The following is a 9802-nucleotide window of genomic DNA, read 5'->3' as shown; positions in this document are numbered from 1 at the left end:
GGCAATACACACACATGAGTGTGTATGTATGTATGTATGTTGTCGTACAGGTGGTGTCATTCACCTCCAACATTCTGTGTAAAGAATACCTTTCCTTCAATGGACACTAAACTCTGCTTGTGAAGACCTGTTGAGGCAAGTGAAATCGAAATCAAATCAAAATCGCAAATTCGATGACTGGCACCTGTGCTAAGGAGCGCTAAGAGCACCATCCAAGCGTGATCACTGCCAGAGCAGCTAACTGGTTTCCATGCCGGTGGCATGTAAAAAGCACCATTCAAACGGGACTGCTACCAGCGTCGCCTTACTGGCACTTGTGTCAGTGGCATGTGAAAAACATTTGAGTGAAAAACAATCCGTGTAAGTATGCAAAAACATGTTTTAAAACAATGATAATTTAAATACTGATGTAGCATACAAAAATAGCCTTTCCATTGTGAAGCCCCTGCAGTAGTAAAGTCCTCTCCAACACATTAATAATTCAATTGAAAAAGCACTTTGTTGTCTATCACATAATACGGATGCTAATTCTATCTTCAAATCATCTGATTTGAAATAATAATTATTTGGTATTGAAGATTTATGAATTTTAGAAATGTAATAAGCCGTTGTCAGCCTCGCCTGGCCCCCGTGCCGTTGGCACATAAAAAGCACCATCCGATCGTGGCCGTTGCCAGCCACGCCTGGCCCCCGTGCCGGTGGCACGTAAAAAGCACCATCTGTCCGTGGCCGTTTGCCAGCTCCGTCTGGCACTTGTGTGGGTGGCACGTCAAAAGCACCCACTACACTCACGGAGTGGTTGGCATTAGGAAGGGCATCCGGCCATAGAAACACTGCCAGATCAGACTGGGCCTGATGCAGCCTTCTGGCTTCACAGACCCCAGTTGAACCGTCCAACCCATGCTAGCATGGAAAGCGGACGCTAAATGATGATGATGATGATGATGATAATAAGTAGATCTGTACATTATGACAGTCAATAAATGAGAACTTCCTACAATAGCTTAATGATAATCAATTAATTGATAAGATCACTTAAAAAAACGAAACAAAAACAAAAACAAGTTTGGCAATATTTCATATTGTAAGTAGCCCTATAATGAGATTATTCTTAGTAACAAGCATGAAACTATGGTGTATATTAATTTTTTGTCTTAAGTTATGCATTGAGTGAACCCCAGCAAAATAATGTTGGTTATCAAATTTAATCTAGCAACATACATTTGTCAGTAGCTGAACTTCCTTAACTAGTCAAACTGGAACATTCCATAGTGAATTTGTTTGATGGTAAAAGTAATCTTTGTATTTGCTGTCAGGCAGTGTGTCTGGGGGTGTGGGGGGTGCACCCATTAAAAAAATAAAGTCTGCTTTCAGAAGTTATAAACAAAACTTGTCCATGTTATTTATTTGGACATAACTAACAATTAAGTTCATGCTTTAGATCTTGTGATTCTAATTTTGGTGAAAGAAATTTGTTAACCATTTATAATCATCATCATCATCGTTTAACGTCCGCTTTCCATGCTAGCATGGGTTGGACGGTTTGATTGGGGTCTGGGAAGCCAGGAGGCTGCACCAGACTCCAGTCTGATCTGGCAGTGTTTCTACAGCTGGATGCCCTTCCTAACACCAACCACTCCATGAGTGTAGTGGGTGCTTTTTACGTGCCAGGCGAGGCTGGCAATGGCCACGATTGGTTGGTGCTTTTTACGTGCCACCGGCATGGAGGCCAGTCGAGGTGGCACTGGCAACGGCTATGTTTGGATGGTTCTTTTACGTCCCACTGGCACTGGTATCACAGTTGATTTTTGATCGATCGATAAGACAATATAAATAACCAATTTTTTCCATATGCAGGAAACATGGGGTTACGAAGATCATGTAATTCCAAGGAGTATCAAGATATCATGATGGTTTGTAATTTACTAATTTAACCTATAAAAGTAAACAAAATTGCAATTGTTCTTGTTTCAACTCAGGTCAGCAGATAGAACTATGATTGAAGACACTACAGCCATTATAATCCCATCTTTTTTAGAGATATTGCAAATATCACAAGTACTATACAATTAGGATAGCATTATTCAATGTAATCTTCATTTCGTTTTCAAGTTGGTAGAGTGAGATTTGAATAATATTTGGTTACTAATTCATGTATAATTGTAGGTAATGTCTGCTAATTAGTTAAGCACAGTTTAATTATAAAATCAGTTGTATGATTGATTTTACATATTGTACTTAATTTTATTGTCCCATACCCACTTCAATAAAATACTCAACATGATATAATTGACAAGCTGTTTGATATTTCCATTACTTATATCTTGTGGATTTTGACTTAAAAGTTAAATTTCAGTTGAAAAATAATCAAGTCAAAGAAAAAGGATTTAAAATCTAAACCATATTGGATATGATGATTTCATGGGATAACACCAAAACAACTTTCCTGCCATATGTCTGCTGAACAAAATTGATAACTGTTACCTAGCAATAATGAAAAACAAACATACTCATTATCATAAAATAAACACACACACAAATCTATTTTTTGATCAAGATAATGATACTAATGTCATGAAATCTACAACTATCTAGTTCTTAATTTGGTACCTTCAGTAAATAAAATAATTTCATTAGGCTTTGCTCAAATGATACCAACCCATTCTGTCTGTTTCTGAAATAAAACTTAACAACATTAAGCTCTACTCCTAAACTGTTGTTCTAAGAACTAGTAGTTCCCTTCAGGCATTTATTAGGGTGATCTATTTTAAGCATGATGCAACAACACAGTCTACATAAAACTGGAAGAATAAATTAGAAAAGCAGACAGTGTTAAATAAATTCAAGGGAAACAACCTACAAGTTACAGAAAAGAAAAGAGACGTAGAAGGAGAGTGTATGTGTGAGCACATGCATCAAGTATCTGAGTATCTCTCCCCACCCCACGATACTGAATTTAATTTATATATATATATATATTCATACACATATGAAAGAATTATAAGTAGGGTCAAAATGTTATCCAAATATTGCACTCACTGGATTGATGAAATTCTTAGATAAAACATACATGATTATACCTGTAATTAGTTTGAAAATCATTTCCTTCATTAACTCCATATGTAAATGTTATGTGGTAAACAGTTACTAAAACGTGTTTTTTTCTCATTATTTTCTCTTAATATAATATTTTCAATACTGCATATCTATTTACCTCAAGTGTACAAGGTTTTCATGTGGATACACACTGTCACATTACTTCACTATAACTGCACACTTACAGAAGTCATGACAGGTGTTTGATAAATTTGTCATATATATATTTATAGGCACAGGCATGGCTGTATGTATGTATATATACATATGTACAGGTATGGCTGTATGCTAAGAAGCTTGCTTCCCAACGACATGGTTCCAGGATGAGTCTCACTGTGTGGCACTTTGAGCAAGTGTCTTCTACTGCACCCTCTAGTCAACCAAAGTCTTGTGAGCAGATTTGTTAGATGAAAACAGAAAAAAGCCCATTGTGTATATATGTGTGTGTGTGTGTCTTTACGTCCTTGTAACTTAGCAGTTCAGCAAAAGTAACCGATTGAATAAGTACCAGGCTTTACAAAATATAATAAGTACTAGGGTCGATTTGTTCAACCAAAATTCATGATGGTGCCCCAGCATAGCCATAGTCTAATGACTGAAAGAAGAAAAAGATATATTATCAGGAGGACTCCAGCCTTATCCAAACTGAATTTCCATAAGGCAAAATGGGAATCAATCTGCCAAGAGATCCACAAACATAACTGATCCAATATTCTGTGTATGCAAGACATTGACTTGAAACTCAGCCAGTTTATGTCAACAGTGCAAGCTATATGCACTAAATACATCCCAGAAAGAAAGGCCAGCATACTGACAAACAAGATTCTCAGGGATAGAAAAATCCTCATGAAACACAGGTCAAAGGTCTCAAAAGCTGAATAGGCAACTGAAGGATAGAGAGAAGTCTATCTAAATGTGGGCATTCCTAGAAATCGAAAACAAGATCAAACTCTCTCATGAAAGGGAGAGAGAGAAGAGAGCTGTGGATAACTTAAAAAACAAATCCCAAAGCTTTCTATAAATTTGCAAAGGAAACAGCTGCAATACAATATAAAATAGGACCATTGTTTCAAAGGAATGACTCACTGGATAAGTGAGATATTCAGTCATCATCATCATCATCGTTTAACGTCCGTTCTCCATGCTAGCATGGGTTGGACGGTTCAACCGGGGATCTGGGAAGCCAGAAGGCTGCACCAGGCTCCAGTCGTATCTGGCAATGTTTCTACAGCTGGATGCCCTTCCTAACGCCAACCACTCCGTGAGTGTAGTGGGTGCTTTTTACGTGCCACCTGCACAGGTGCCAGGTGAGGCTGGCAACGGCCACGGTCGGATTGGTGCATTTTACGTGCCACCGGCACGGGGGCCAGTCGAAGTGGCACTGGCATCGGCCACGGTTCGGATGGTGCTTTTTATGTGCCACTGGCACGGAAGCCAGTCGAGGCCAGTCAGTGAATAATTTAAAAGTGTCTTCACATATAAGCATTACAGATAAAAAATCTGGCTGAATTCTTTGATATTGCAGCTCTAAAAAGGAGGTGCCAGCCATTGATTTCATCAACATTGAGAAAACAGAGGTAACAGTGGCTATAGATGAAATGAGCTCATGCTCCGCAACTGGTCCTGATGGCTTCCCAGCTATTCACTTAAAGTCAGGTAAGCAGGCTTTTGTGAAACCACTTTAGATACTTTTCCAAAGTTTCCTTGCAAGTGGTATACTTCCTAAAAAGCTGAAAGAAGGCATTACATGTCCTATCCACAAAGGTGGAAGCAGAGCAGAGGCCAAAAATTACAGGCCAATCTCTCTGACTTTAAATATCAGTACAGTCATGGAGTGAATCATCAGAAAGAAGTTGATAATGTTCCTAGAAGAAAATGAGCTTCTGAACAATACACAGAATGGCTTCTGTCTAGAAAGAAGCTGCCTCACACAGCTCCTACAGTACTATGACTGGGTTTTGAAACTGCTGCTTGACCATTCAGATGTCAGCGTGATATACCTTGATCTCTCAAAGGCATTTGATAAAGTAGATCATGGCATGATATATCATAAGCTATGAGACCTTGGCATTGCTGGTAAACTGGGAGAGTGGCTGCATGACTTCCTTAAAGACAGAAGTCTGGTGGTTGCAGTCAATGGTGCCCTTTCTGAGGAAACTCATATCCTAAGTGGCGTCCTCCAGGGAACTGTTCTGGGGCCATTACTGTTCATAATAGCCCTCTTAGACATGCCCAGAGTCAGTCGGACAACCACTGTCATTAGCTATGCTGATGATACAAAATTATCACAGGCAATAAAAAAAAAATCAAGATGATATTGCAAGCTTACAACAGGACCTGAATTTCATATACAAGTGGGCCAAAATAAACAACATGCAGTTTAATGCTGGAAAATGTCAAGCACTGCACTATCAACTCAGGAATGCACTACAGTCTACATATACAGGACCTGAAGGCTCTACAATGCCAGAGTCACAGGCAGTGAAAGACTTGGGGATCAGCATGTGCAATGATGCATCATTTTATATGCACATTAGCAAGATGGCAGCAAAGTGCAGACAACTGGCAAGATAGATACTGAGGTCCTTCAAGACAAGAGACCAAGAAACTATGTTGACCCTGTGGAGAACCTTTGTTCTCAGCTGCCTGGACTACTGCTCCCACTTATGGACACCACATAGTGCCAAACTAACAGTGGAGCTTGAAGTAGTCCAACACTACTACACTAAAAAGATTGCAACAGTGCAGCGGATGAGCTACAGGGATAGGCTGAGAAAACTGCAACTTTACTCCCTGAAGCGAAGGCATGAGAGATATGCAATAATATACATATGGAAAATCTTAGAAGGGCTAGTACCTAATTCCGGCACTGAGTTTCATACAAATGCCAGAACTGGCCGGCATTGTATAGTGCCAAAGGTACCATACACTCCATTTAAATTCAGGACCAGGTACTGCAATAGTTTAGGATTCAAAGACCCACAGCTCTTCAATACCCTGCCACAAAAATTAAGAAATCTGCATAAGGTGGAAGTAGATGTCTTCAAAAAGGAACTAGACATCCTCCTCTCCACAATTCTCGATGAATCAACAGCCCGAAATATGGGGTAGAAGAGGGTAGCAGAGTCAAACTCCCTCACGTACCAAACAGGCCAACAGCTGGGACAAAGGTACATACAGGAGTGGTGGTGTGAAACACCCCAGACTGAGGAAATCAAAACGACCACAGTGGTGCTCCAGCATGATCGCAGCTGCATGACTGAAATGAATAAAATATATATATATATATATATATATATATATATATATAAAAGTGATTGAAACCTGCTTTCACCTTCGTATTTAAGTGAAAACTTGTAGTTTCAACATTTTGACTGATATATCAGCATGCCGGTACTGTCTGTTAGTACCATTAATTATTAATATATATATAATTATACATATATATTGGGTCATCTCATAAATAATGAAGTTTTTTCAATTGCATGAACTAAAAGTCAGCAGGGGACAGGATAAACTACCTGCATCAGCTTACTATAAAAGCAGGTAATAATTTTACTTTGTGTTTATTCTTAGTGCAAGTTTTGGAGAGTACAGTTCGATTTTAACAGCTATTTTTTCAAAGCTATAATGGAAGTAACAAAGGAGTGTATTCGGCACATGCAATGCAATGGAAGTGTGAGGAATATCAATGCAGTATATGGGGATTGGACAATATGCGTAAGCTAGTGTCAACGGTGGTTTCAGAAGTTCCAAGCTGGAAACTATAGCCTAGAAGATGAGCTTTTTCCTGTTAGCTTGAAGAGGAAATCCTGCAAATCCTGGTGGAACAAAATCCTATTGTAACTGTGGAGGAACTAGCAGAAAAGCTTGGATTTGGTCATTCAACTATTCATTGACACCTGTGTACCATTGAAAAAGTCAGCAAATTGGGTCAATAGGTTCCTCATAAACTTTCCGAGTCTAATCACGTGCAGAGAGTGAATGTGTACTTTTCTTTGCTGTCACGTCTCACCAATGAATCTATTTTGGACTGAATAGTGACTGGTAATGAAAAATAGATTCTCTATATAAAGACAGTGGGTAGGGAAAGAAGAAACACAGGCACCCTGGCTAAACAAGGTCTTCACCTATGTAAGGTGATGTTATCTGTTTGGTGGGGATATGAAACGTTTAGTCCACTTCGAATTTTTAAACTCAAACCAAATGATAACACAAGGGATTTACTGTGAGCAGCTTGAGTGGCTTAAGTCAGCTCTAGAAGAAAAACAACCATATTTGGTTTCAAGACAAAAGGTGTTCTTCCATCAGGATAATGCTCAGCCACATACAGCAAGGATGACATTCCAAAGGTTGGAAGAGTTTAAATAAAAAACAATGCCCCACCCACCACATCTGCCAGACATTGCCCCATCTGATTATCATTTATTCTGCAGTCTTCAAAATCATTTAGAATGGAAAAAAACATGAATTCTGTAGATGAGGTCAGTATTTGAGGAGTATTTTTCTTCAAGGACAAATGAATTTTGGAAGAGGAGCCTTGCGAATCTAGATAGATGGAAGAGTATTGTAGAAAATTAAGGAGAGTATATTTTAGATTAAAAAGAACTTTGTTTATCTTAGTGTTGAGAAACAAAAGAAGTATAAGAAAACTGCAATATTTATGGGACGACCCAATGTATATATGGGTAGGTATTGTTGGAGATACTTGTCCAAGGTGCTTTCAGCATTTATCATATGCCCATCAATGTTCTGTTCCTCATTCTCTCCCTTTTACATATCACCAACCTACTGACCATCACATGCAACAACACTCATTTTTTTATGTATAATAAAACTTTTCATTCCACTCTACTTTTTTCCCCATTCATGAATTGAGCCCAGTACATTTTTTTAAGCCTGATATTATATTCTGTTGGTCTCTTTTGCCAAACTGCTGGGATCTTTTCGGTTTGAATGGCAGTTTTTAACATAATTTCTAGGTAACTAAAAAATTTTAAACTTCGTATACTGGTAGAATGTGTTTATAAAACATCTTTTTCTCTTGGCTTATTGAGAAAATTCTATAGTTTGTAAGATATTTGTTGTTTTTTTTCTTCAATTTCAACCAATCAGTGACGTCTATTGAGTTAAAAAGCATTCTGTGCCATATGAATATGTCCCCCGTTTAAGAAACAGATTGGGTTTATTTACATTTGTGAAGAAAAAAAAGATACCCTTCCCCCACCCCTAAATAACCCTAACCCTAAAAGAGATTGAAATGCAATAGATCGATTCTAGGGTCATAATTATGGGTGACAATTTCATATGACACCGCTAGAAAAACTGCCGTTCAAACCAAAAAGATTTAACTGCTGCGTCAAAGGTACGTAAATATACCAAAAATGGATGTCAAGCAAGCAATTTAGATATCACATACCAACCTTCTATAAATACAAACCTCAAAAACACCTTCCAATTGGAAAATACCAAACTTGTTTCTTTCACCCGTATAAAAAAAAAACAACAATAAATAAAAACACATTCCACCTCATTTCCACAACAAATGGATAAAGAAGTGCTGACAGATCCAAAGTGGAAGGGAACTGTAGGAGAGGAAGACCAAGGAAGACGTGGGCAGTAGTGGTGAAAGCTGACCTTAAGATACTGAGCCTAACAAAGGAGATGATAAAAAGAATCAAAACAGATGCTGTGTTGGAAAACACCCATCCAACCTATTCAAGTAGGGAAAAACTGACATAAAAATCATGAGGTTGATAAGATAAAATCTCATATTAAAATGGTGACCTGAAAAACTTCAAATTACAAAGAATAATTTGTCAACAGTGCGATAGTAAAAAGCCAGAAAACAAAATGCAAGGGAGATAACTCCAGCACTCTAAAGTTAATCCCAGTTTTCGAAAACAAAGACAGTAAGGTAAAAAAAAAGTAACGAAATTATTGTGTATAGTGCTCAGGTGCATGTACAGTATATAGAATTATGTACGAAAGTCAGAAAAGTGAACAGTGTATGAGTCATAATATACATATGTGCATGCATATGGAGATATCAGGTGTAGTATTGGCGAATTTCAGGAGGCATGGCAGATTAAAATTTTCCTTTCCAGGGCTAAAAAAATGCCTTTAGTCCTAACCAGTTGCTGTCCCTCTACAACAACTGATTAAAAATCATTAAAAATCCACAAACATCAAAAACAAAGCTATTTATGTGAATAGCGAAAAGCCACTTGTCAACAAGCTATAATCACTCTCTGTAAGACTGGATAATAATGGAATTGAGGATTAAAATTAAATCAACTTTACCTTATGCCCATATAAAGTGCTGAAATGGTTATTCCGGAAGAAAACACAGAGCTCTCCTTCTTTGACGGTGCTATTTAATTCACAGAGTCCATGGTATGTCAACTGAGAAGCTGTCTTTTCTAAAAAGGTTTCTGCTATTAATGCTATAAGAATTTGATAATAAAAAAAAAACAATAAAAGTTTAATTTGTTTTGGAAATGATGACATAATAATGACATGAACAAAATATCACATGCAAAATTTACACACACACACACACACACACACACACACATATATATATATATATATATACACACACCAGGCTAAGTAAAAAATAAGCAATATTTTGTTAATTTATCTAAAAAATTTACCTAAAAAAAGATAAAAGACAACAAAAGAAGCTATAAAACCAATTTAATGA

General features: G+C 37.6%; 1 protein-coding gene across 5 annotated transcripts in view; it reads right to left on the bottom strand.

The window, feature by feature from the left end:
• LOC115211631 (ubiquitin carboxyl-terminal hydrolase MINDY-1) overlaps positions 1–9802 on the bottom strand; it is a 218206-nt gene that overhangs the window by 105781 nt on the left and 102623 nt on the right. For 4 of the 5 annotated variants that reach the window (XM_029780258.2, XM_029780259.2, XM_036503241.1 and 1 more), the window contains exon 5: positions 9400–9542. In XM_029780258.2, the coding sequence (XP_029636118.1) occupies positions 9400–9542 (143 nt within the window). Of the gene's footprint in view, positions 1–9394; positions 9543–9802 lie in introns of all 5 variants that reach the window. The other variant, XM_036503242.1, reaches the window with a different exon arrangement.

The sequence above is a fragment of the Octopus sinensis genome, linkage group LG5, assembly GCF_006345805.1.
Source record: "Octopus sinensis linkage group LG5, ASM634580v1, whole genome shotgun sequence".
Taxonomy (NCBI): domain Eukaryota; kingdom Metazoa; phylum Mollusca; class Cephalopoda; order Octopoda; family Octopodidae; genus Octopus; species Octopus sinensis.
This window is presented reverse-complemented; position numbering and strand designations above follow the sequence as displayed.